Source organism: Dendropsophus ebraccatus, chromosome 15 (genome assembly GCF_027789765.1).
Source record: "Dendropsophus ebraccatus isolate aDenEbr1 chromosome 15, aDenEbr1.pat, whole genome shotgun sequence".
NCBI lineage: Eukaryota > Metazoa > Chordata > Amphibia > Anura > Hylidae > Dendropsophus > Dendropsophus ebraccatus.
Window position 1 is genome coordinate 13,296,684 of NC_091468.1, and position 27,907 is coordinate 13,324,590.

At 44.5% G+C, this 27,907-nt stretch overlaps 2 protein-coding genes across 3 annotated transcripts in view; one reads left to right on the top strand and one right to left on the bottom strand.

Annotated features, from left to right (window-relative positions):
- PACC1 (proton activated chloride channel 1) overlaps positions 1 to 9,228 on the top strand; it is a 51,298-nt gene extending 42,070 nt beyond the window's left edge. For both annotated transcript variants that reach the window (XM_069954227.1, XM_069954226.1), the window contains exons 5-8: positions 1,649 to 1,791; positions 2,943 to 3,087; positions 4,112 to 4,219; positions 8,250 to 9,228. In XM_069954227.1, the coding sequence (XP_069810328.1) occupies positions 1,649 to 1,791; positions 2,943 to 3,087; positions 4,112 to 4,219; positions 8,250 to 8,411 (558 nt within the window). In that variant the 3' untranslated portion in view covers positions 8,412 to 9,228. The remainder of the gene's footprint in view (positions 1 to 1,648; positions 1,792 to 2,942; positions 3,088 to 4,111; positions 4,220 to 8,249) is intronic.
- Positions 9,229 to 15,657: 6,429 nt separating this feature from the next.
- Positions 15,658 to 27,907, bottom strand: part of PPP2R5A (protein phosphatase 2 regulatory subunit B'alpha) — an 87,586-nt gene continuing 75,336 nt past the window's right edge. Inside the window, exons 9-13 of the mRNA XM_069955412.1 lie at positions 25,932 to 25,982; positions 24,733 to 24,852; positions 24,193 to 24,320; positions 22,629 to 22,730; positions 15,658 to 20,628 (exon numbers count right to left, since the gene is read on the bottom strand). Coding sequence (XP_069811513.1) covers positions 20,502 to 20,628; positions 22,629 to 22,730; positions 24,193 to 24,320; positions 24,733 to 24,852; positions 25,932 to 25,982 — 528 coding nt within the window. The 3' untranslated portion in view covers positions 15,658 to 20,501. The remainder of the gene's footprint in view (positions 20,629 to 22,628; positions 22,731 to 24,192; positions 24,321 to 24,732; positions 24,853 to 25,931; positions 25,983 to 27,907) is intronic.

Here is a 27,907-nt window from a genome sequence, read left to right on the forward strand (position 1 = left end):
ATTACAGGAAATGCTTATAAAGTGTTTTTTTTTCCCCTGCACTTACTACTGCATCAAGGCTTCACTTCCTGGATATTATTGTGATGTCACTTCCTGGATATTATGGTGATGTCACTTCCTGGATATTATGGTGATGTCACTTCCTGGATAACATGGTGATGTCACTTCCTGGATAACATGGTGATGTCACTTCCTGGATAAAATAGTGATGGATGCTCAGTGTCCCTCCAGTGCCCTGTGTCCCTCTGCCATCATCCTCTCCACAGCCTGCACAGCTCTGGGAGTCGGGGCGTGACATCACCGTGTTATCCAGGAAGTGACATCACCCTGTTATCCAGGAAGTGACATCACCGTGTTATCCAGGAAGTGAAGCCTTGATGAAGTAGTAAGTGCAGGGAAAAAAAGCACTTTATAAGTACTTCTCGTAATATATTGGTGATTTGTATAACTTTTGGGGGGTAAAACAATGTTTTAATGAAAGTTTTTGCTGGACTTCTCCTTTAATGTCTTCATATGGGAATATAGCAGTTAGGACTTTTAGCCAGCAGAATAGTGATTGCAGCTCTGGATTATAATACAGGATGTAACTCAGGATCAGTACAGGATCAGTAATGTAATGTATGAACAAAGTGACCTCACCAGCAGAATAGTGAGTGCAGCTCTGGAGTATAGTGCAGGATGTAACTCAGGATCAGTACACGATAAGTAATGTACAGTGACCCCACCAGCAGAATAGTGAGTGCAGCTCCAGGGTATAATAAAGGATGTAACTCAGGATCAGTACAGGATAAGTAATGTACAGTGACCCCACCAGCAAAATAGTGAGTGCAGCTCTGCAGAATAATACAGGATGTAACTCACCATCAGTAATATAGTGTATCTACACAGAGACCCCGCCATCAGAATAGTGAGTGCAGCTCTGGATTATAATGCATGATGTAATTCAGGATCAGTAATGTAATGTATGTACACAGTGACCCCACCAGCAGAATAGTGAGTGCAGCTCTGGAGTATAATACAGGATGTAACTCAGGATCAGTAATGATGATTATATGTGTAAGCTGGTAAAGTGAATGTATGAGTTATCTGTACATATGTAATATCTGTACACTAGAGGGCAGCAGATCACCAGATATAACACACATCAGTCGCATGTAGGATAAAGATTATCACTATATAAAGTCGGAGAAGTAGTTTATTTTTGGGATTTCGATTGTACAGTAATATAGATCGATGAGGTCATTATAAATTCCTATAGGCGTTGGCGTCTCAGGATGCCCTCTCATCATTGGTATAACACAACAGGATTTGGATCCTCTCTTTACTTTCCCAATTTTTCCTTGAGACTTCTCCCCTCCCCGTCCTCCGGGTTGGTGGTGCCAGCCATCAGCCCCCCCCCCCCCCATTCTTCATGAGGTTATGGCACATTGTATATCCGAGCATTATACGTCTTTATATATCGTGCAGGGTCCCACTTTGGGTTGTATATGTCTGCATTTATTTGGTGAATATCGATCACTTTGTAGCAATGTATAAAGCCGAAATAAATCCACTATGATTTAGAGTAGCGGCACATAAAAGTAATGGCAGGTGGTGGGGTGTACCAGTCTTTACGGGCGCTGTAACCTTTCATGTCCTTGTCTTGCAGAAGCACGCCCTCATTGTTAAAGGGCCGTGTGAAGTGCGGAAAAGAGAGCTGGTCTTCCTGCAGTTCCACCTCAACGAAACCGAACAAGACTTCAGCGCCATTGACTATCTGCTCTTCTCTTCCTACAAGAACTTCCTGGACAGGTGTGTGTCCCTCTGATAAACACTACGGTCCCAGCTATGGTGGATCTAACTTTGCATAGACTCCATTGACATAATTGAGAAACACTTTGAAAAGATTTACCCCCTGTCCAATAATGGGTTAAATAGCGGCTGCTTCTATATAATAAGTTCTGATATTTCACAACTTGGTGTCCCGGTGTCTGTACCTGGGTGATGAGACAATGTAGCCTTGTGCTTTGGTGAAAAACCTTCTATAGGTGCAGACCGGCAGCTGAATGTGTCCTTTGTTTGGCAGTCTCACAGGTTCTTCATTGGCGGCATTAGATTATTGGCGTTACGAACAGGATACAGAGTGGTTCTATTGTTCAGGACACTTACTGACGTCTATGTAAACATTTCCACGTGTGTGCAACCATCTTGAGTAGATTGATTTTATCTGAGGCTCAGAAAACCCAGATAGTAGAATGAGGACCCCCCATGTATTAGCCAGAGCAGAGAGCGTCTGTAAACATTGTGCATATATACGGCCTATTAATTTCAGTGAGAACGATGTAATACTTGATTTTCCTGTGGTGGCACTGCTTGGCAATTCAACCAACTTTCTTGTTTTTTTTGAAAGAAGACATCAGAGAAAAGTTGGGGTGCCCCCATAGATATAAGGTTGTTGGGGAAACCATTTATAAGACGTCACAGAATTGTGGAACGCAGTTGTGGATGATTTTGTGGACTGCTTAGGTGTTCTCTGCAAAATGCGGAAGCTCCCATAGACTTTTATTGGAGTGTCCGTACCGCAATAGCACATCAACAGTAAATATGGCGACTACCGTTTAGATTAGATGTCACAATCGTTTCGCTGACTTTATTATGTACGGCCATATACAGTTAAAATGATTAATTAAAAATCACAAACAAATTGTAGATTTATGACTGCATCAGACTACATTGTGTGTAGTCTGTAACCATGGAGACACATAGGTCTTCCTAGGAGCTGTACACAGATGTGTGATGAAAGCTGTTTGCAAAATTAGTTTTTTCTTTTAATTTTTAATTTTAGACGCATTGGAGCTATAAAGATTGGTTCCACAATTAGTCACAATATATTCTACTTGTGCACTCAGGGCATCATAAGATCGATCAGATTTTTAATTTTTTTTTTTATTAATCTGCTCCAGTGACAACAAGACAAAATTCATGCAGGATTGTGAAAGTTCTTACTCCAGCTGGAAGTTCTCCGGGGGTTTCCGCACTTGGGTGAAAATGTCCTTAGTAAAGACGACGGAGGAGGATGGGAGCCAGTCCGTGGAGTTCAGACAAGAGGTCGGCTTAAAGGAGTTATATTACATTTAAGCAATGTGTTAGCAAAAAAAAAAAAAAATTGGGTCACTCTCCCCTTTAAAATAAAAATATAGTTGCTTCCCCCCCCCTGAAACAGCGCCACTCTTGTGCTCAGGTTGTGTTTGGTATTGCGGCTCACTTTTTTAACAAAATGAATGGGGCAAAGTTTTAATACCACACATAACCTGGGGACAGATTTGGAACTGTGTTGTTAATATTGGATAATGCCTTTAAAGCGTAACTGTCATTTCAGGGTCATTTTTTTTAAAACATTAAATATCAATAGTTCAAGCGATTTTAAGAAACTCTGTAATAGGTTTTATAAACCAAAAGAGTTTCCTTCTGGACTGAAAAAGCAATCTCCCAGCCTCCCCCTTATTTAGAAGAAGCAGCCTTTCTGTCTCCATTATGTGGCTATGGAGAGGGGAGGGCCTGTTAGGAGTGACTGAGCATGGAGCAGTCCTGCACAGCACAACACCCTGCAATCTCCTCTCAGTAAGTTCATAGATAAGCACTGACCTTTCTGACCCCTGAATCTAGCGTTTTAGGAGCCCAGAGAGTCCACAAACAGCTGACCTTCATGTCACCTCTTCCTGCTCCCTTATCTCCCTCGGCCCCTCCCCCCTCCATAAGGATAGAATGGAGAGAGCAGAGCCCGTCTTCACTGGCTTCTCTGTAATGAAGACGTGTTTGCCTGATAATGCACAGATAAGAAGTCAGGGGGGGGGGAGGCTGGGAGATTGCTTCTTGAGTACAGAAGGAGGCTTTTTTGGCTGATAAAACCTATTACAGAGTTTCTTAAAATCGCTTATACTACTGATTTCTGCAATAAAAAAAAATATGACAGTTACGCTTTAAGGGCAAAGTGCAAAAAAAAGTGATCCTGCAGTGTTATCCTATGGTAAAGAAAAAAAAGTGACATGGCTGGACAAGGTCACAACTAATTACCCATAGGGAGACGCTATAAAATATAGCACAATCCATCATACTTCTGTTCTCATCACAGACCAGCGTAGTCAACTACATTGATCGCAGGCAGATGACGGAGAAGGGAGACCAATTATTTTTTGTGGTTTTTGAATGGAAAGACCCGTACATCCAGGAGATCCAGGACGTGAGTATCAGACGCCATATTATTGGGATTCACATCCAGGCCTTATGCCAAGAATGGAGATCTACAATTCCAAATGGCAGGAAGGAGGAACCCGCAGCCCTCCAGCTGTTGCAAAACTACAATTCCCATAATGCCTGGACAGCTAAAGCCTTCCCTTCCTTTAAGCCATGTCCCCATACAATAGCTCCCTCCGTCTATACCAGATGTCCCCATACAATAGCTCCCTCCGTCTATACCAGATGTCCCCATACATTAGGTCCCTCTGTCTATATCAGATGTCCCCATATAATAGTTCCCTCCATCTATACCAGATGTCCCCCATACAATAGGCCCCTCGTCTATACCATATACCCCCATACAATAGGCCCCGCCGTCTATACCAGATGCCTCCATACAATAGGCCCCTCGTCTATACCAGATGTCCCCATACAATAGGCCCCTCCGTCTATACCAGATGCCCCCATACATTAGGTCCCCTCGTCTATACCAGATGCCACCATAAAATAGGCCCCTCGTCTATACCAGATGCCCCCATACAATAGGCCCCTCGTCTATACCAGATGCCCCCATACAATAGGCCCCTCGTCTATACCAGATGCCCCCATACAATAGGCCCCTCGTCTATACCAGATGCCCCCATACAATAGGTCCCCTTGTCTATACCAGATGTCCCATACAATAGGCCCCTCCGTATATACCAGATGCCCCCATACAATAGGTCCCTCAACCTATACCAGATGCCCCCATACATTAGGTCCCCTCGTCTATACCAGATGCCCCATACAATAGGCCTCTCGTCTATAGCAGATGCCCCATACAATAGGCCCCTCCGTCTGTACCAGATGCCCCCATACATTAGGTCCCTCTGTCTATACCAGATGCCCCCATACAATAGGCCCCGCCGCCTATACCAGATGCCCCCATACATTAGGTCCCTCCGTCTATACCAGATGCCACCATAAAATAGGCCCCTCGTCTATACCAGATGCCCCCATACAATAGGCCCCTCGTCTATACCAGATGCCCCCATACAATAGGCCCCTCGTCTATACCAGATGCCCCATACAATAAGCCCCTCGTCTATACCAGATGTCCCCATACAATAGGCCCCTCCGTCTGTACCAGATGCCCCATACAATAGGCCCCTCCGTCTATACCAGATGCCCCCATACATTAGGTCCCCTCGTCTATACCAGATGCCACCATAAAATAGGCCCCTCGTCTATACCAGATGCCCCCATACAATAGGCCCCTCGTCTATACCAGATGCCCCCATACAATAGGCCCCTCGTCTATACCAGATGCCCCCATACAATAGGTCCCCTTGTCTATACCAGATGTCCCATACAATAGGCCCCACCGTATATACCAGATGCCCCCATACAATAGGTCCCTCAACCTATACCAGATGCCCCCATACATTAGGTCCCCTCGTCTATACCAGATGCCCCATACAATAGGCCTCTCGTCTATAGCAGATGCCCCATACAATAGGCCCCTCCGTCTGTACCAGATGCCCCCATGCATTAGGTCCCTCTGTCTATACCAGATGCCCCCATACAATAGGCTTCGCCGCCTATACCAGATGCCCCCATACATTAGGTCCCTCCGTCTATACCAGATGCCACCATAAAATAGGCCCCTCGTCTATACCAGATGCCCCCATACAATAGGCCCCTCGTCTATACCAGATGCCCCCATACAATAGGCCCCTCGTCTATACCAGATGCCCCATACAATAGGCCCCTCGTCTATACCAGATGTCCCCATACAATAGGCCCCTCCATCTGTACCAGATGCCCCATGCAATAGGCCCCTCCGTCTGTACCAGATGCCCCATACAATAGGCCCCTCCGTCTATACCAGATGCCCCCATACATTAGGTCCCTCCGTCTATACCAGATGCCACCATAAAATAGGCCCCTCGTCTATACCAGATGCCCCCATACAATAGGCCCCTCGTCTATACCAGATGCCCCCATACAATAGGCCCCTTGTCTATACCAGATGCCCCCATACAATAGGCCCCTCGTCTATACCAGATGCCCCCATACAATAGGCCCCTTGTCTGTACCAGATGCCCCCATACAATAGGCCCCTCGTCTATACCAGATGCCCCCATACAATAGGTCCCCTTGTCTATGCCATATGTCCCATACAATAGGCCCCTCCGTATATACCAGATGCCCCCATACAATAGGTCCCTCAACCTATACCAGATGCCCCCATACATTAGGTCCCCTCGTCTATACCAGATGCACCATACAATAGGCCTCTCGTCTATAGCAGATGCCCCATACAATAGGCCCCTCCGTCTGTACCAGATGCCCCCATGCAATAGGTCCCCTCGTCTATACCAGATGCCCCATACAATAGGCCCCTCGTCTATACCAGATGCCCCCATACATTAGGTCCCTCTGTCTATACCAGATGCCCCCATACAATAGGCCCCGCCGCCTATACCAGATGCCCCCATACATTAGGTCCCTCCGTCTATACCAGATGCCACCATAAAATAGGCCCCTCGTCTATACCAGATGCCCCCATACAATAGGCCCCTCGTCTATACCAGATGCCCCCATACAATAGGCCCCTCGTCTATACCAAATGCCCTCATACAATAGGCCCCTCGTCTATACCAGATGCCCCCATACAATAGGTCCCCTTGTCTATACCAGATGTCCCATACAATAGGCCCCTCCGTATATACCAGATGCCCCCATACAATAGGTCCCTCAACCTATACCAGATGCCCCCATACATTAGGTCCCCTCGTCTATACCAGATGCCCCCATACATTAGGTCCCTTGTCTATACCAGATGCCCCATACAATAGGCCCCTCCGTCTGTACCAGATGCCCCCATGCAATAAGTCCCCTCGTCTATACCAGATGCCCCATACAATAGGCCCCTTGTCTATACCAGATGCCCCCATACATTAGGTCCCCTCGTCTATACCAGATGCCCCATACAATAGGCCTCTCGTCTATAGCAGATGCCCCCATACAATAGGCCCCTCCGTCTGTACCAGATGCCCCCATGCAATAGGTCCCCTCGTCTATACCAGATGCCCCATACAATAGGCCCCTCGTCTATACCAGATGCCCCCATACAGTAGGTCCCTCTGTCTATACCAGATGCCCCCATACAATAGGCCCCGCTGTCTATACCAGATGCCCCCATGCAATAGGTCCCCTCGTCTATACCAGATGCTCCATGCAATAGGCCCCTCTGTCTGTACCAGATGCCCCATACAATAGGCCCCTCCGTCTATACCAGATGCCCCCATGCAATAGGTCCCCTCGTCTATACCAGATGCTCCATGCAATAGGCCCCTCCGTCTGTACCAGATGCCACCATACAATAGGCCCCTCGTCTATACCAGATGTCCCCATACATTAGGTCCCTCTGTCTGTACCAGATGTCCCCATACAATAGGTCCCCTCGTCTATACCAGATGCCCCATACAATAGGCCCCTCGTCTATACCAGATGCCCCATACAATAGGCCCCTCCGTCTGTACCAGATGCCCCCATACATTAGGTCCCTCTGTCTATACCAGATGTCCCCATACAATAGGCCCCTCGTCTATACCAGATGTCCCCATACAATAGGCCCCTCGTCTATACCAGATGCCCCATACAATAGGCCCCTCGTCTATACCAGATGCCCCCATACAATAGGCCCCTCGTCTATACCAGATGTCCCCATACAATAGGCCCCTCGTCTATACCAGATGCCCCATACAATAGGCCCCTCGTCTATACCAGATGCCCCCATACATTAGGTCCCTCGTCTATACCAGATGCCCCATACAATAGGCCCCTTGTCTATACCAGATGTCCCCATACAATAGGTCCCCTCGTCTGTACCAGATGTCCCCATACAATAGGCCCCTCCGTCTGTACCAGATGTCCCCATACATTAGGCCCCTCGTCTATACCAGATGCCCCCATACATTAGGTCCCTCTGTCTATACCAGACCCCGTACATCGGCCTCTATAATCTCCTTTTCTCTTTATTCCTGCAGATCATCACTGCCAATCCCTGGAGCATGATCGCGCTGCTCTGCGGAGTTTTCCTGGTTTTATTTAAAGCTGCAGACTTTGCTAAACTCAGTATAAAGTGGATGATTAAAATCCGCAAGCGGCACCTGAAGAAGCGGGCGCGGGAGCTGAACCACATAAGCTGAGAGGGGACACGTCACCCCCTTGTCACAGCCTCGGCCTAGGACTGGGCGATCATGGAGCTGCTGGACCAGCGTCTGGATGATGGCCCCAAACTTTCATTCTTCTGTCTGTATTACTATAGGATTAGCACATGTGCCGGCAGTAATCCTTAGCTGTGAACTGTAGGAGTCTTCTGACTGAGATGTAATGGAGTCTCTGGAGAAAACTAGGATCTAGATGGCCTACCGGATTTTTAAAGGGGCAGTCTGATCAGGAAAACTCCTTTCCCTATAGGCATCATAGAGTCTGTTCATTTTTCAGGACCCCCTTTGAGAGACACTGGTTGCTTCTGCTCTGGTGGACTCATTGCTACCATGTAGATTGATTTGGATGCATGTGTTTTCAATAGGGAGAGGGGGGAGTGAGCCGCTGCCAGACACCTCTAGCAGAGCCTTCTCTCTAGCAGGTGCAAAAGAATGAGGCATTAAAACTTGACATACCCGTTACTTCTCTCCTCCAGCATTGGGGCCCCCATACACATAAAATAGTTGGTCCCGACAAAATTGTCGACCTTAACTGTAATGTTTATAGGGAATTTGGTCCTTGTGAGTAGAAGTGTTGCCTTACCTGCACCCTGTGTCTACCGGCTGTCTGATATAGGCTTCCATTACTTGTAACCTATTCGGTTAACTAAGGTTAAAAATAAGAATTATAGTTAAAAACTATATAGTTAAGTCAATCTCCCTGAGCCCAAACCTCTATTTTTGTATATTATTTTTCTATGATTCTATAGAATATAATCAGTATTTTTCTTTTATTATAAAGCTCCAAATACCCCCACCCCCACCCCCAAACATTGAATTATGAAATTGTTGTCAACTGCAACCACCACTAGGGGGAGCTACATAATTCTCCTTACAGTGTGCTCCCTCTAGTGGCTGGTTTAAGTAGTTATGAAATTATTATCTACAATTCTACAATATGTAACAGAACTAAAAAAGGGAATCTGTTGGTTCTAGATCATGTTCACAGCTCAAGTACCATAAAGGCTGAGCTGCACCATGCATGCCTCTTCCCTTCCCCACTCCTTCCCAGGGAGGAGGCGTGTATGCTGTGCCTTGGGACCTCCTCCTTGACACTTGAGCATGATCTACAGCTGACATATTCCCATTTTCCAATGTCTTATATGTTACTGTGCACACAACGACTACTTGTCTACACAGCAACGTAACCCAAAACCACAGACAGTATTGTTAGACCTTGGTATTTAAGCATCTTATATTTATATGTTACATAGATTTACTTTTTTATTACAGTATCAGAAGAAAAGTAACACTGGAATTTTATAGGGAAAGTTCAGATTTTGTAAGGGAATTTTTTTTTTATGATTTCTATTATCATACATAGTCATCAAAGGATTCTGGGTCTCAGGTTGGTCATGGACAAAGTATTACAATATTTTTTTACAGCATCAGACAGATGGACTAGAAGAAACCCAACACAATTATAAAGCAGTCTGATCTGTAGGCCCCGTGTCATAGAGCACATTGGTGGTTTTAGAAAAAGATTCAGTAGTTCTTGTATTTTATTGATTGAATCATTCTGGGTGTAAGAGTCCAGTGGACGGTCTTTTCAGTGATTTTACAACCTTGCCTGTATATGACCGCCCACTTGACTCCTAATCTCAGAATAAGCGAAGATTCCATTGAAGGAGTGAGACACATGTGGCTAAACGCACGCTCTGCGCATATGATCAAAGCGATCCAATAGACTTCTACCAGTAAACGTTACGCTCGTGTGGGGCAGACCTGGGAGAAAATGTACTTGGCACATTTAGACCCCCAACTGGTTGAAACGTTTCTCAAAACTTTTAAAGTGACAGTGACCATTTAAGTATAGGGCCTCAAATAAAAATGTCCCCAGGCACCATGGTTATAGTGGTTGGTGAGAGGCCCCTGACCTCCATTACCAGGAGCCTAAATCACTGTCAGTCTTCCTGTACATAGAGTCTGGCTGGTGGATGATGGAAGGGCTTTGACCCCCATAGATGCCATAGCACCGTTGGTTTTACAAAAGGAAAATAATGGAATTTCGTTATGACGATGACCGACTTTAGTCTTTTATGGGTTAAAGGAAAATGATACCCATTGACTATTGGAACAAAAAATAGATTATTTCCTCCTGATTTCTGAATATTTGTTTGTTTTTCTTAATCTTTGTGTGTTGGAGAACCTGGTTACCTCTTTTGTGTGTGTTTTTTCCCCTATAATGTTACATAAAAAAAAACCTGTCTTATATCTGTTTATGACTCCAGCCTGGGTATCTTTAGCTGTTGCAAAACTACAACTCTGTCCCAACAAGACATGATGGGAATTGTAGTTTTGCAACTACTAAAGAGCTAAAGCTTTGGCTGTCCAGGCATGATGGGAGTTGTAGTTTTGCAACAGGTGGAGAGCCAAGGTTCCTTACTAGAGATGAGGGAACCTGGAGCATGCTGGAGTCCATCCGAACCCGAACTTTCGGCATTTGATTAGCGGTGGCTGCTGAAGTTGGATAAAGCCCTAAGGCTATGTGGAAATCATGGATATAGTCATTGGCTGTATCCATGTTTCCCAGACAACCTTAGAGCTTTATCCAAGTTCTGCAGCCCCAGCTAATCAAATGCCGATCGTTCGGGTTCGGATGGACTCTTAACTGGAACCCGGTTCGCTCATCTCCATTCCCTACCTCTGTTCTAGGCATTTGAGAAGGAAATGTAAAACTGTATGCTGCCACCTGCTGTCTGAAAGTGGTATTGGAGGCCATAGGGACACTGAATAACTTTGATCCAAGATCCCACAATGGAACAGGAACCCAGCTAAATTTTAGATTGGATTTGAAAGATATTTTGCTGTGTTTTTTTTTTCTATAAACAGCGCCATACCAGTCTAAAGGTTCAGTCTGGTATTGCAGCTTTGCTCCAGTGAAGTGAATGGGAACTAACTGCAATATTCCATAATATAGAATACTGCATACACACAAAATCATGTAAGAAGAAATCCGCACTGGAGAAGTATTTGTAGAAATATTTAACATTTTGTGCAAAAGTGAAAATTTTCCTGGCAGTACTGTCATGTATCAGTCAGGGGTAAGATGTCCAAGGAGTTTCTGAGCCAAGAAGAAGAAGCGTCGCCTTTCACTTTTTAAGCTGGTAAAAAATTCATTACTACCAGAAAAATCCTGAGAAGGATCTCAGTGTTGCCCTCAGTTGGTAGTTTTGAGCGAACTTGTCAAACTGTTCATGTTCGGCAACATTCTCCAAACGTTCATCATTTTAAGAAGCTGGATTTCGCCTTAGGGCTGCCTATGGCCTCGAGCTGTATCCATGTTTTCAAGGACTTCCTTGGGCTGCATGCAACTTCTTCAGCGACAGATAATCAAATGCTGAACGATTAAGTGCGACCATGAGTGGACTTGAGGTTCTGCAGCAGCTGAGGTAGGTATCACGCCACCACATTATTGGTGACCAATGTTAATGATGACTAGAAGGGATAAGTGAATTTACAGTAATAGCAAAGCACTTCACTAGACTCTGAGGTCGGCTGGATCCAGCTTTTCCTGACATCTGGCTAATAAACCGACCACCAAGCATAGCGATTTTTTTTTTTTTTTTTTAAACATCTGTGTGGCCTAATTCTAATTCATGAACTGGACACTAGCATTACAGTAAATACTAACAGACATGCAGGATTATGCCACTTTTTACCATGGGTTCCACTGCCATATGGCGTTAGCATGCATATGGAAAAAAATGTAAAAAAACAAAACAAAACATGGTTGCCTCCCCCTCCCCCCCCCTCACAGAAACATCACATCTGTCCATTGATTAAATGTAACACCACATCCAGCCTAAAGATAAGTCTGGTGATTGGTTTGTTTAGTCCATTTTGATAAATCTGCCCTATTCCTTCAGTTACCCATAGCAACCTATAACGGCACAAGTTAAGAAAGCTAAGCTATGATTGGTTGCTATGGTGTTTTTTTTTTTAATTAATGTGCCTCATTGGTTCTATTCCCATAGCAACCAGACACGGCTCAACTGTCACTTTTTAAACTACTCTTGTGATGTGAAAACTGAACTGTGATTGGTTACTATAGGCTAAAACACATTCTTTAAGATGACTGGTGTAAAACCTGCTGCCCTCCAGCTGTTTAAAAACTACCATTCCCATCATGCATGGACAGGTATAAACTTTAGCTGTCCAGGCCTGATGGGAGTTGTAGTTTATCATGTCTCCTCTCCAATTTCTGCAGAATAAACCCAGCCTGTAATCCAGCATGAGGGAGGAAAAAAGAGCAGCTCTCTACATGTTCCTGTCATAATTCTCCGGCTGTGAATCTGATGAAAAGACCTGTGAACGCTCCACTTGACAGCTAATGGCCCCGCGCGCTCTCCGTCCCACTGTGCCGGTGATGAAGCGGTTTCTCTTCGGCTCATTCACGGCTATAATTGTGCAGCTATTCCTGGGACGTGTCTGGTCGGTAATGAATTATATCAATGATGGCTGTGATTATAATGTAAGCATGTGGAAAAGAAATACAAGGAACCCCCCATTATCTTACACCCTGCTCCCCTCCAGTCAGTCACCAACCTTCCTGGTTACCAATAGCAACCAATCACTGCACATCTTCATTTATTGTCCTGCTCAGTGATTGACAGCTCTCTCTATACATTAGTCGCTTAATAAGACCACCCACTTGACTACTTATAACAGAGATAAGAGAACCGTCGGCCTTCCAGCTGTTATAAAACTACAATTCCCATCATGCCTGAAAAGCCAAAGTTTTGGCGCCTGCTGTCCATGCATGATTTGTGAATTGTAGTTGTGCAACAGCTGGAGAGCCGAGGTTCCCTACCCCTGATTTAGGTGTTATGCGGGATTAGAAAAAACAGCACCACCCCTATCCTTAGGTTGTGTGTGGTATTACAATTCAACTCCATGAATGTCAATAGAATTGAGCTTCAAAACTGAGGCCAAGGGGTGGTGCTGTCTCTGAAAGAAAGCGGCAATGTTTTTCTAAGCTTAGATAACCCCTTTAAAAAGTACCTGTCAGCACAGACACTGCCGGACTAGCGACGGCAACTCCTAATCCAGAAGTTCAGATATCTTCAGTAAAGCGACATGTGTGAAGGATATTTTAACCCAGCCGCAAGTGCACCCATAATGATGGCAAGCGCACCTGTGTTTGGATGTTTTTTTTTTTTTTGTTTTGTTTTTTTTTTTTTAGCAGCTTTGCACGACTTTCTTTAGGGTATATTCACACGAACGGACTCTGCAAGCCCGGCAGTTCCCACACACTATATACTCGCTGCGGTCTGAACAACTGCAGCGAGTATGTAATTTTACCACCCTTAACCCCTTCTGCTCCCGCCCGGCTCCCCCGCTGTAAGCATACATTACCTCTCCTCGCTGCAACACACTGATTGGCCGGGCGGGAGAGCAGGACGCCGAACCCGTGCAGCGAGGAGAGGTAATGTATGCTTACAGCGGGGGAGCCGGGCGGGAGCAGAAGGGGTTAAGGGCGGTAGAATTACACTTGCTGCGGTCGTTCAGACCGCAGCGAGTATATAGTGTGTGGGAACTGCCGGACTCGCAGCGAGAATCTCACTGCGAGTCCGTTCGTGTGAATATACCCTAAAGCCTACTTCTGTCTTTCCTCCCCATTAGTGTCCATGTAAATCAGCATGACTTACATTGGTCTCCAAACTGCGGACCTCCAGCTGTTGCAAAACCACAATTCCCATCATGCCTGGCCAACTATAGTTTTGGCTGTCCAGGACTGATGAGAAATGTAGTATTGCAACAACTAGAGGGACGCAGTTTAGAGAGTCATGCTCCAGACTGCTCATGCCTTTGGGAATAGTCCATACACACAGAGCTTCCCCAAGGTTTTCCAGTAGCAGCAAATGGACGTGCAATGCACAACACTGTGGCTATAGACCAGAGCTCCATTTTGCTTGTGCAACATAGGGAATGCAGCCGTGTGCGGCAGATTAAGGGTACATTGACACTTACCGGATCCGCAGCTGATTTTCTGCTGCGGATCCGCAGCAGATTTCATTTAAATAACTGAACACAACATCAAATCTGCTGCAGATCTGCTCCGGATCCTGTAGGTGTGAACGCACCCTCAGGGTGCGTTCACACATAGAGGATCTGCAGCAGATTTGATGGCGCAGATTTTAAGCTGCAGATTCAAAGCAAATCAATTCTAGGCCATCAAATCTGCTGCAGATCTGCACATGTGAATGCACACTTAAAGTGTCACTGTCGTGAAATTTTTTTTGCAGAAATCAATAGTCCAGGCGATTTTAAGAAACTTTGTAATTAGGTTTATTAGCCAAAAAAATGCATTTTTATCATGAAAAAGCAGTTTGAAGCTCTCTCCCCTGTCTTCATTGTTCTCCTATGGAGAGAGCTAAAGAAAAGACCAAAACAGGACAACAAAGAGTTAATCTACAAATACCTCACCCTCTATCTCCTCTGACAGTCACCACTGACCTCTCTGAGCTCTGAGTACAGCTGTCACCTAGCTCTGTGCCTGTAATCCGATAACAAACTCCCTCCTCCCTAGAACAGACTGGGTACGTCTGATGCAACAAGTCACAATTTCCTGATTTTTTTTTTGCAGTGGATGGAAAAGAGGAGGGGGGGGGGGGGTACCTGGGAAAAGGCTTTTTAAATGCAGATATTGGCATATTTGGCTAATAAACCCAATTACAAAGTTTCTTAAAATCGCCTGGACTATTAATTTCTGCAAGAAAAAAAAATTGTGGATTTTCTGCTGCAGATCAGCAGCTGATTTGATCTACATAACTGAATGTAGCATCAAATTTGCACCATCAAATCTGCTGCAGATACAGTGTGTGTGTGAAGGCACCCTAAAAGGGGTTAGGAAAACATGGCCACTTTTTTCCAGAGACAGCACGGCTAGTCTCCAGTTTGGGTGCAGGTTTTGCAGCTCAGTTCCATTGAAGTGAATGGAGCTTAATGGCAAACTGCACCTGAATTGGAGACAAGAAGAAAGGTGCTGTCTCTGGAAGAAAGTGGCAATGTTTTTCTTCTTACCCCTTCAATTACAGAAATTTCTACCAATGTCCAACTTACGTGCAGAAATTTCTGCAACAAACCTACGGGGTGTGAATTTACCATTTTCCCTTTAACAATTAGATATGATGTCCTTTAATGCCATTTTAGTGATAAATCACACGCATTGCACAGCGCCATATACAAACATAGAGAGTTTATTAAATGCTGTCCCCCCTGGTGACCGCCTTTAAAATTGACAGAACAGAGTTTGACATGACTGCGAGTGATTGGAATGGTACTTCTAGAGAAATACTTCAGCAAGTAGAAGACGACAGAATGTCATTCAAGGCTTTTATACTTGAGAAATACTGTGTTCCTGTGACATAAAACGAGGCGTCACCATCATCTAAAGCCTACAAGATGGAGGACAGACAGTGATCATTACAGTAGGAGAATTCACACATTCCTCACCCTTACACCCAGCGCTCGGCCTCGGGACCTTCTCTCTTTTATCCCTTTAACACCGACGCGTTTCGGCCCCAGAGTTCCACTAACCAGACTGGGTACAGTAATAGACTCTGCAGTATCCTATAGCTTTATCTAATATAAATTCAGCTTTTCTCAGGAAAATTGTTACATAATTTTTTTTAAAAAATAGAAATATATATATATATATACTGTATTTCTCACGGAATATATCATTCTAGTATGAAAATAGTCATCAAAAGAAAAGACCTGGGGAAATGCATGTCCTTCATTTCTGCTTCTTAATAGCTCTTTAAAATAGGATAAATAGAATTTTGTTTACTAAAAGAGGGAAATTTTTTTTTACTGGAAATTTATATATATATATATATATATATATATATATATATATATATATATATATATATATATATATATATATAAATAAAATTTTTTACTACATACACCCCTGTATTTATTACTTCCTCTTAGGCATGATGGGTTTTGTTTTTTCTTCTTACAATAAAAGTAGACGTTCCCTGAAAACAAATCTCCCTGAATTAAAGGTATTACTTATTGCAGGTCCCTGCACGTGCGGTATATAATGGCGGACAGGGCGAGCCTAGTCCCGGCATGCCAATAAGGAGATATTTATGGGGTGGGTTGAACTTTCCCAGCTACTTCTTGTTTTCTTCTGGGGATCTTACCCCTTTAGACACCGTACGGTAGGCAACCATGGGGGTGGGGCATAGTGAGTTTTGGGGTCTCTTATGTCTGCACTGGACTTACCTCCACAAAAGTCTGAGCACACAGGTAGTAGTGTTTCAATGGACCCCGAGTATTGGATAAAGACACCATAAATAGTGGCTGCGGATGGGAGCGCACAGCCGCTCGTCTTTCACATTATAATCCAGATTACGGAATGTTATGGCTCTCCTACATAGTAGCATAGTGGTAGATCTCAGCAGTTCAGACATCATGGCTGTCCGGGATTTTTTTTTTTTTTTTTTGGCTGCTTTCTTTCAAAAACACCCGTCCACCAGTTGTGCCTGGTACTGCGGCTCTGCCTCCATTTAGGAGCTGTGCTGTAATGGCAGACAGACTGTGGCACTATTTTTGGAAGAAAGCAGCCATGTTACTCAGACCTGGGAAAGCCAGTTATTTAGCATTAGAAAAATATGGCCACTTTCTTCCAGAGACAGCATGACTTTTTTCTCCAGTTCAGGTGTGGTTTGCAATTAAGCTCCATTCACTTCAATGGAACAGAATTACAAAACCTGCACCCAAAATGGAGACATGAGTGGTGCTGTCTCTGGAAGAAAGTGGCCATGTTTTTCTCACGCTGGATAACCCCTTTAAATAGTAGTAGGGTGCAATTGTAACAAGAATATAAACAAAACAAAAAAAACACCCAACCAGAAGGATATTACAGGGGACTGCTGACAGTCAATGGGTATGACGGGTCATAGATTAGTCCCCCTATAAAGCATTTTTTGCAGCATCTTTCTCTTCCACCTATTCTGGAAAGACATGGCTGCAAAGCAGGAAGGTCAGTAGCCAAGGCGACTGCCCGGTGTCTGGCAAGTATTGTGCACATGTCCTATTATCTTAAATACTTGCCAGGCACAGGACAGTTGCCTCAACCCCTGTCCCACCCGCCATGCAAACCCAGTGTCAGATGGAAGGACAAAGATCCCTCCTGTGTGTCCTCTTATGCAAACTGGTAAAACCATTCCATTTGGCCATTGCTTGGTAGTATCTCTAAGAAAGGTGGCGCTAACTAATGTGGTCAATGCAACGGGCTTCAAAAGGAATAGCCACCAAACTTTCCCAGAGCCCTTAATGTCAGACTCAAACATACCTTTTCATGTTGCTGCCCATGGTGAGACTAAAAACTCCTTCCATACTTATTATCTATCCAGTCTCCTTCCCCCAGTTCTGAGCTACTGCTTTCTGCTGAAGATACAAAAATGTGTGTAAGCTTTTCTCTCAGTCTTCCCCTCCCTTCTGAGACAGATTATGTAAACAAGTCCCTGATCTACAACATTGTAGCTTCTTTGTTGGAAGGGATAATCACAGTGAGTTCATCAGAAACTTGACCTTAGAATAACCTCTCCCGGCATTACAAAGAAGATACAATGTTGCAGATACAGCCTGCCAGGGACTAGTTTACATCAGCTGCTCAGAAGGGAGGAGGGGGGAGACAGAGAAAAGCTCACACACAGATGTGCCCTCAGCAGAAAGCAGCAGCTGAGAACTGGGGGAAGGAGACTAAATAGATAACAACAAGTATGGAAGGAATTGTTAGTCTCACCATGGGTAGCAACATAGCAAGAGCAGAATACCCCTTTAATGAAAATACCTCAATGAAAATACATACATCTATATAATGCTCTCCAAATCATCTCAGCGCTCTATGGACCCTATGGTAAAGGGGTTACCTTTAGAAAAACATGGCTGCCTTCTACCAGAAACAGCACCTTTCGTCGTTCGTATGGGTGTGGGGTTTTGCAGCTCAGCTCCATTGAGGTAAATAGAGATGAATTGTGACATCCCACACAACCTTTGGACAGGGGTGGTGCTATTTTTGCAAGAAAGCAGCTGTGCTTTTCTTTTTTTCTATTCCTGAATAACGCCTTTAAATAGGTCTTCCTATAGAAGCAGAAATACAGCTGTATAAACCTGTAACAAATACGCTCAGACCTAAGACATCTATCAGGTTTGATCTTACAGGTGAAGCAGCTACGGCAGACCTAGACTCAACCTCATCCTGCCCCATAGACAGATTTATAGTTACCTCTTATACAGGCGTTACCTAGTAAATAGAGTTCAGACACGGAAAACCAGGTGGTGACTATAAAGTCTCCTCCGTCATTATAAAGAGAACTTTTGAGGTGTTAGACGTTTTGACAGATGTCCTAATATTGTTCAGCTACAGGATACATGAGCTTTACTCCATAAACTGTTCCATTGTTGGGGTCTGGGTTGGGAAGCCCTCTATGTGGGACAGGGTATGAAAACATCTATATTTTGTTATAAAGCAGGAATCAGGGACCACCGGTCCTCCAGCTGTTGCAAAACTACATTTCCCACCATGCCTGGGCAGCCAAAGGCTGCCCAGGCATGATGGGAAATGTAGTTCTGCAACAGCTAGAGACCCACAATTTCCCCATCCCCATAAAGAGTTATACTAGAAAACACCCCAAGATCAGAGTTTGGTGGTTCTATAATGTGTATTAAAATGTTGGTGAAGATTTGGGGTGGCAGGACCCCCTGCCTCTCAGCTATATACTGGATGAGCATACACTACGCAGATACACACTAAGGTTACACAAATGAGTGACAGAGGACACGTGGATCGCTTACACCCAGTGACAAAACAAACAGCAAGAGGATCAGGAGTACAGTCCCTATGTGTGTAACACCGTCATGTCAATTAAATATATCATTCCCATTAGAACGCCACGATCTGCCAACTCAAAATCAATGCACCTATTGTGAGAGCTCAAATCGGCTTCCAGGATTGTCACCATACTTGTCGGCTGCTGACGTGATGTAGCAGAGCCGAGATGTAACAAGTAACAAACTCTGCTGTCCTAGTAAATCAGTAAAGGAATCACTGGTACGATACAGAATCAGAGACGTTAGCATATGGCTATAAACTCATAAAGAGGACACTATGGAGACGTGCGAGACACCAGCACGGACACCGCTGTTACTAATACTTACCTGCCACTCACTATATGTCGTCTAATACTCACTGGAATGATTTGCATAGGTGACCGCTACAACGTAAATGAATGGCAAGGCTACTCCATGTCCGTGTCCTAAACCCAGGGGAAGCAGCTACCCTTACAGTGTGGCAGTCTTATAGGATGGGTCCAGTCTACACCTCTATTCTGCCCAATATAGAAAATCTACAAAAGGCTTTTATGGCTGGTAGTCAAAAAAAAAAAAAAAAAAAGTACCTTCATTTCCATAGAAACAGTAGTTCTGAGAGCTATAGTATTGATGATGTGTACCACCTATGGAGGGGGAAGGGAAAGATGGCGTCTAGGGAGCTGCATTATCATGGCGGCTGGATGTGCCCATAACACGGCTGCCACCGCTGAGGGTGCGCATGAAGAATCTCCAGACAGAGAACAGAGAACACATGAAAAATGCCAAGGAAAAAAAAAGGTACATAGCAGACTAATACACCTATGTGCAACACAATCAAAAAAATAATAATATATATATAATATTAAAGAATTCAAGTCATAATTCTCACCACCCCCAGAATTACCTCACTCAAATTACATGTTATAAAAAATGTAATATTCTCCTCCCCTGTATCTACTACTACAATGCTGTAACACAGAGCCCACTATATATGCCCGCTGTCTGAGAGGCCGGAGACAAGTTGCCCTGCAATGTATCACCGGCCCCCTCTTGTAGTCGAGCAATTCTCAGGATGGGGAGATGTGTCCCCCCCAAACAACAAAATAGTTGGCTTTTACTTTACAATTTTAGGGAATAAGAACAGAAAATAAAATATACAAAAGTATGTCTATGTAGCAGAGGTTGACGTCCGGTGGTCTATTTGGCACTTGTATTATTCTGTACATTGAAAGCACTGTTCTGCTGATCTGCCAGCGCCTTCTTCAACTGCAGGTCGTCCAGCCTTCTCCACAACTCCTCACGCTCCAGCTCCTTCTTCTTCTCTCTGAAGAGACAAAAGTACAATGTTACACTGGACACGATAAAAAAAAGAAAAGTTACTACACAAGTCTCTATATAGGTCCATGTGTCTGTCCTCTGATATACAGCTCCAAATACCAGATTTCCAACCAAATTGTTTAATGATCACATTTCAGCGACCTGCTGCCACCACTAGAGGGAGCCGATTTATACATATCAAATTCAAAAGATCAAATAATAAATCTGTAATCAATCTGTAATGCAAAAAAAAAAAAAAATAATAATAATAATAATAATAATAAAAAAAAACTAACATGAGACCATTAAAGAGATGTAACAAAGTCTCAAACTCCTACAAGCAAAAAAAAAAAAAAAAAACCCAAAAGCAGCAACAAAACATAAAAAGTCACGGTCATGAAAAATTATTTGACACGTCATCAGCCATGTCAAAAGTTATTGATCACGGGGTCGTACTGTTAAGATCTGCTGTGATCGGGAGGTATATCTTGGGACAGAGCGTGGCAGCAGCGCCATCCACTTCCCAGCAGTAGCTCCATAACGGCTAATTCTGAAAATGTAAGTCTCAGAGGTTACACGGTCAGAATTAATATGTGGCAAGGTTCATAGGAACTATGTATTCCCATTGAAAACAACAAGCTGTATGTTTCAATTGTATTCTAATGCATATTGTTTTAGGTATTCTAAGGGTTCTATTCCACGGGCCAAGCAGGGCTCAATCAATGATGTAAACGAGCACCGATCTGCTAGATCGGCGCTCGTTTACTGGGCCTATTCCACGGCCCCGATGATCGTTAAAGAGTCACTGTCATTTTTTTTTTTTTTTTTTTTTTTTGCAGAAATCAATAGTCCAGGCGATTTTAATAATCTTTGTAATTGGGTTTATTAGCCAAATATGCCATTATCTGCATGTAAAAAGACTTTTCCCAGGCCCCCCCCCCTCCTTCCTCTTTTCCATCCACTGCCATTGTGACTTGTTGCATGAGTCGTACCCTGTCTGCTCTAGGGAGAGGGGAGGGGGGAGGAGGAAGGAGGGAGTTAGCCGGCAGCAGAAAGCAGATAACAGAGGATTACAGGCATGGAGCTGGGTGACAGCTGTAATCTGAGCTCAGAGAGGTCAGTGGTGACTGTCAGAGGAGATAAAGGGTGAGGTATTTGTAGATTAACTCTTTGTTGTCCTGTTTTAGTCTTTTCTTTAGCTCTCTCCATAGGAGAACAATGAAGACAGGGGAGAGAGCTTCAAACTGCTTTTTCATGATAAAAATGCATTTTTTGGCTAATAAACCTAATTACAAAGTTTCTTAAAATCGCCTGGACTATTGATTTCTGCAAAAAAAAAATTCACGACAGTGACACTTTAAGCGAGGGCTGCAGGGACATAGTTACCGATGTCCTTCCAGCCCTTGATTTATACATTACCTGTCCGGGCTGCAGGTCTTCTTCTTCCTCCCGGTCCCACACCGCAGCAGCTTCGGAGCGGGGCTGTCTGAAGTGACAGACCGTTTAGCCAATCGCTGGCCACGGCGGTTCCAGCCAGTGATTGGCTAAGCGGTCTGTCAGTTCAGACAGCCCCACTCCAAAGCTGCTGCGGTGCGGGATCGGGAGAAGGAGAAGACCTGGTAATGTATGATAGGTAGTGTATGATGTTGCTGAAATCGTCGATTGCCGCCGCGCACAGCTATTCCACCGTAGCGATGCGCTGGTGGCGAACGAAGGTTGTTAGGTCTGAACCTAAATGAACGATCAGCCGATGACACGATCGGCTGATCGTTCTCTCTATTCCACAGAGCGATAATTGTCTGAATCGGGCCGATTCAGACGATTATCGCTCCGATTCGGTCGATTATCGCTCCGTGGAATAGGCCCCTAAGTGTTCTAGGTGCCACTCTTGTCCACAGGCCGTGTTCTGTATTACTGCTTGTAGCTTTGAGGCCATTTGGAGCTCATCAACAAAGCAGCCATGTTTTTTTCCCCCCATAACTAGAACCATAAAAACGGAGAGCGTACTTTTGACGTTCTGATTTATAGGAGCTTGTAAGATCATCGAAGAGTTTCCCGTTCATTTCCATTAAGGTTTTCAGCACATTGTACACCAGCGCTACAATTGTCCTGTAAAGTTATAAAGAGGGGAAAATAATGCATATAAGTCGGGGCATAAAGTGCAAAGTCGTCAGATTTTACCAACAAAGCTGCATTACTTATATGGTTGAAGGTGAGGTCCTGGTGTGTAAAGTAGCTGTAGTAGTAGACCCTGACCAATCAAAACTTTAACCCTTTGAGGACCAGGCCAAAAATGACCCAGTGGATGGCGCAAATTTTCATTTTTGTGTTTTCGTTTTTCCCTCTTCCCCTTCTAAGAGCTCTAACACTTTCAGTTTTCTATCTACAGGCCATGTGAGGGCTTATTGTTTTTTACAGGAATAGTTGTACTGTGTAATGGCGTCTTTCATTCTACCATAACATGTATGATGGAACCCCAACGTTATTATTTATGAAGATATAAATAGGTGAAAGCGTAAAAAAGAATGTAATATGGTAACGTTTGGGGGGTCCCTGTGTCTACGTAATGCACTATATGGTAACAGCGACATGATACTATTACTCTATAGGTCAGTCCGAACACAACCATATGCGGGTTACACAGATTCTCTAATGTTATATATTTTTTATTAATGAAATCCTTTTTTCTTATAACAGTTTTTGTTTTTCACCTACGGGGCTGTATGGGGTGTCATTTTTTCCACCATGATCTCTAGTTTTTATTAATTCCATATTTGTAAAGACGGACGTTTTGATCACTTATTAATATATATATTGTAAAAAAATAAATAAAAAATAATCCTGGTGCTATTTTCCCTCTTTTCGTTTACGTCATTCGTCGTTTGTGATGACGATTGTTATATCTTGATAGTTCTGACAATTACGCACGCTACGGTATATTATGTGTTTATTTTTATATTTTACACATTTTAAGTCCCCTTGGGGGACTTTTACATTCAACACTTAGATCATATACACTGATCATTGCTTTGCCATAGGCATTGATCAGTGTGATAAGCGCTCTGCTGATTAAGCCTTCCCGTGGCAGACAATCAGCAGAGCACCATTGGACCGCACAGAGGAAGGTAAGAGACCTCTGGTGGTCCGTTAAAACGAGTGCGACTGCGGGGGTCCTAATCGGTGAGTGACAGGGGGCTTTAGGGGTTAATGACGCACTGTAGCAAGATCGCTGCAGCCTGTCATTAACGGTGAGGGTCAGGCTGCTCACTGCAGCCGGCCCCCACCTCCTATGAAGCCCGCTCCGCTCTGGAGTGTGCTTAATAGCCCAGGATGTACCGGTACGCCCAGGGTCGTCTGGGGACAGACTTCCAGGACGTTCCGGTATGTCCTTGGTCATCTAGGGGTTAAAAAAATAAAAAAAAAAAAAAAATAAAAAAAAAAAGAGTGTTTGTCAAAAGTGACAGCACCAATTTAAGGTTGGGCAATGGGGCCTCTAACACCTATCTTTCTTTTACTACCTAAAACCAAGTCCATAATACACAGTATCCAGATAAAATCTCTCTGTACTTACGGGTTCCAGTGTTCTTTGGAGATTTTGTACAAGCTCCCAAACATGATGGGCAGAATTCTGTCAATATTCTCCTCAATCAGGCTGAGAATATACTCATTGTTCCAGAAGTACAGGGCCCGCTCAGCAACCTGTACAAGAAGAAAACCCACAGTAAGGTCTGCAACCTAAGGCTCTTCCACTCTCCTTAAACTATAACACCCAGCATACCACAACTCTCAGAGGCTGTTGGGGCATGCTGAGTGTTGTAGTTTCAAAGACCCAGTTGTAAAATGTTTTAAAATTGCAAGACAATCCTCTAACCCAGGAATGGGGAACCACTGGCCCTCCAGCTGTTGCAAAACTAAAATTGCCATCATGCCTGGGGAGTTGTAGTTTTGGAGGGCCGAAGGTTCCCCATCCCTTCTGTAACCTGTGCACATTGTGCAAAACACAGAACTGTACTTTACAACAAGGACCTCCCCATTATTGCTTCATACCTCATATTGAAGGCGATCCGACCCCTCATACATTGGACAGATTACCGCATAGATGGATACACACCTGAAAGTGAGAGCTGGAGACGCATTTCGATATTTGTTTGAATAAAGGTTCTTGAATCTTCTTAAACTGAGTCGGCTCAATGACGTCCAAAATTTCTTCTATTTCGCCTAAGAACATCACCTGTGATAGAGCAGAATAAAAAGAGGACACGGTCGTGAGATAATCGGTGGAGAAAAGATATCACTAAGTGCAGCAGAAAGCACTCTACATCTGATATCATTTCTATCTGCAGGTCAGCTGCATGACATCCAGTGTTCCCTGTTATCAGCCATTCTAAAATCCTCAATAAGACAATACAGGGAGTTGTTGAAGAGAAGGAGGATTAGGAAACTGGACTTCAACTTAGGGCCCTACTACATGACCCAATGACTTTTTGTAAGCGAGCGCCAATCTCCTAGATGTTTGCTCGCTTACTGAGCCCATATACAGCCAGACAATCTAAAACAATGGTAAAAAACGGACTATTACTGTGCGAAAAATTGTTATATAGTTCGAATTTAAACAATAATCGTTCTGTGTAATTGCAAGCAACGATCAGAAAATCGTTCATATGTCGTTGATCGTTGACTTAGATCTGAAACTAAAATTATCGTTAATCGTTCGCTGTAATTCCACATTTGTTCACTCAAGTTCCGCATTTTTTCAGTGTAATTGCACATTGCCTATTGTTTTGCTGGGATCAGAAGGAATAAACGATCATAGTAACAATCGCAGTAACGATCGTAATTAATGACCATCGTTCTGTGTAATGTAGTGAACAATTTCAGGTTAACGATAAACAATCTCGTTTGCAATCTTTTATCGTTAAAAACTGCTCCGTGTAATAGGACCTTAAATGTTCAGACCCTGACTGATCAGTAGAATGCTGCTTGGGCCTCTTCTCCAGTCGGTCTCTATGTAGCGAGAAAGACCCATAGGTGTACACTGTGTGGCTGTCTTGACCATGTGACTTCTTCCAGCGTGATCTCCTGATCAGTTGGGTTCTTTTCATGTGTGGCTATGACATATAAAAAGTTTTTAGACCTAAAAGGAGAGGGAGCTTATTCTCCCAGGCAATTTCCCCTTTAAATATGTGAAAGCCAGCAACCCTGCCAGGGATCCATGCAGAAGATTTTCCCCCCTTCATCACATAGCTGCTATTTATGGACAGGAGGATAAGAGGAACGCCTTCCTATCATCAGCGACAATCTCCTCCTTACCTCTTTCTGGCTGCAGGTTTTAGGCCAGAATTTCAGCAATCCTCTAATAACCTGCAAAGAAAGCGAGAATAGTTAATATGCAAATGGAAAGAGACATGATCGGCTTCTCCGTCCTCCCCCAGTTTCAGTAGTTCTTAACTGGAGCTCCGTGTACTCATTCCCTAAGCCGTCTAGCTTTGTAGATGCTTATAGTTTATAGCAGGGCTTTGGCTGATGACGGTAATTGCCCCAAGAATGGCTAAGATTTCCTTCAAGGATTTGCAGCTGCGCTTCTCTATTTTAAGCTTCTATTGGGCGCACACTAGAGATTCCAGAGATGACTGCTACCCTCATAGTCCCTGTTCTTACTATTCAGCTAAATGAATGTCAGCCTTGTATACCTGGTCCTCCGACTGCTCTTAAAGGGGTTGTCTAGCAAATAAATAGAAAATAAAAAGAGAGACTAAGCATACTCCTCCCGGTGTCGTGCCGTGGCCTGACCGCAGCTCCACCATGTCCAAGGTGAACTCGTCTCGCAGCGGAGTCCCATGTCAGTCAGTGATTGGCTGAGCAGGCTGTCACTCCTTGGATGTGGTAGGGATGCAGTTAGCGGGGGACACTGGAGACGCCACAGAAAGACACTCGGGGGTGGGGGATGTGATCACAGGAAAAGGTAAGTGCAGGCTTTTTCTTACATTTTCTATATATCCATAGCTATATAGCAAATGTATTGTCATGCAGACAACCCATTCAACTTGAGAAGCAGAGAACATGCGACATCATCATCATAAACATTTTCTGCAGCACAATCCCATTTTACATATTTATTCAGATCTTTTATATGAAATATATATGAAACTTTGGAATCCCGTACTTTGCCAAAGTGCATTGTGCCCATTGTACAACCGCAAAAATTCTGGAACCAAAATACATGCAAAAAAAAAAACCTTTGTGTAAACCAGGCTTATAACATGCAGAAACCCCCTGAATAGCTATAAAATAAAAAAAAAAAAAGTTCACCTGCACAGGACCCCAACACCCCACCAGTGCACCCGCACAGGACCCCCAACACCCCACCAGTGCACCCGCACAGGACCCCCAACACCCCACCAGTGCACCCGCACAGGACCCCCAACACCCCACCAGTGCACCCGCACAGGACCCCCCAACACCCCACCAGTGCACCCGCACAGGACCCCCCAACACCCCACCAGTGCACCCGCACAGGACCCCAACACCCCACCAGTACACCCGCACAGGACCCCAACACCCCACCAGTACACCCGCACAGAACCCCAATAACCCACCAGTACACCCGCACAGGACCCCACCAGTGCACCCGCACAGGACCCCTCCAGTACACCCGCACAGGACCCCAACACCCCACCAGTACACCCGCACAGGACCCTAATAACCCACCAGCGCACCCGCACAGGACCCCTCCAGTACACCCGCACAGGACCCCCAACACCCCACCCAGTATGCCCGCACAGGACCCCAACACCCCAACAGTACACCCGCACAGGACCCCCACACCTCATCCGTGCACCTTCCTTCAGAACTGAGAAAAATGTCCTCTCCATGTCTCCGCTGATACAGCTCATTTGTGCTGGCTGCTTTTAAGGTCACGGATGTGAAGCCTTCTTATAAATGAAGTCTGTGCGGCCGCTGTGTGCGTCTCATGAGATTCCTCTTTTTCACGTTTATGCTATTTAATACCAAAGACCTTCCACAGCACAGATAGGACTACACGCCGCACACCCACATACATGTCCTAGCTATTATTAGTCCTGCTGCTTTCCAATCTAGGCCCTTTGTACAGACGCCCCCTCATTCATCCGAGAGATCCGCGCATTTACTACTATCTGTGTAGTAGACTATGATCCCTGGCTGCATGGAGCTGCGCCGCCATCTCTGCTGCATCTGGATGGTCACATGTGATGGCGTCCAGATGGCAGGGGCTGATGTCCAGTTCTCAGATACTATTATATATTATC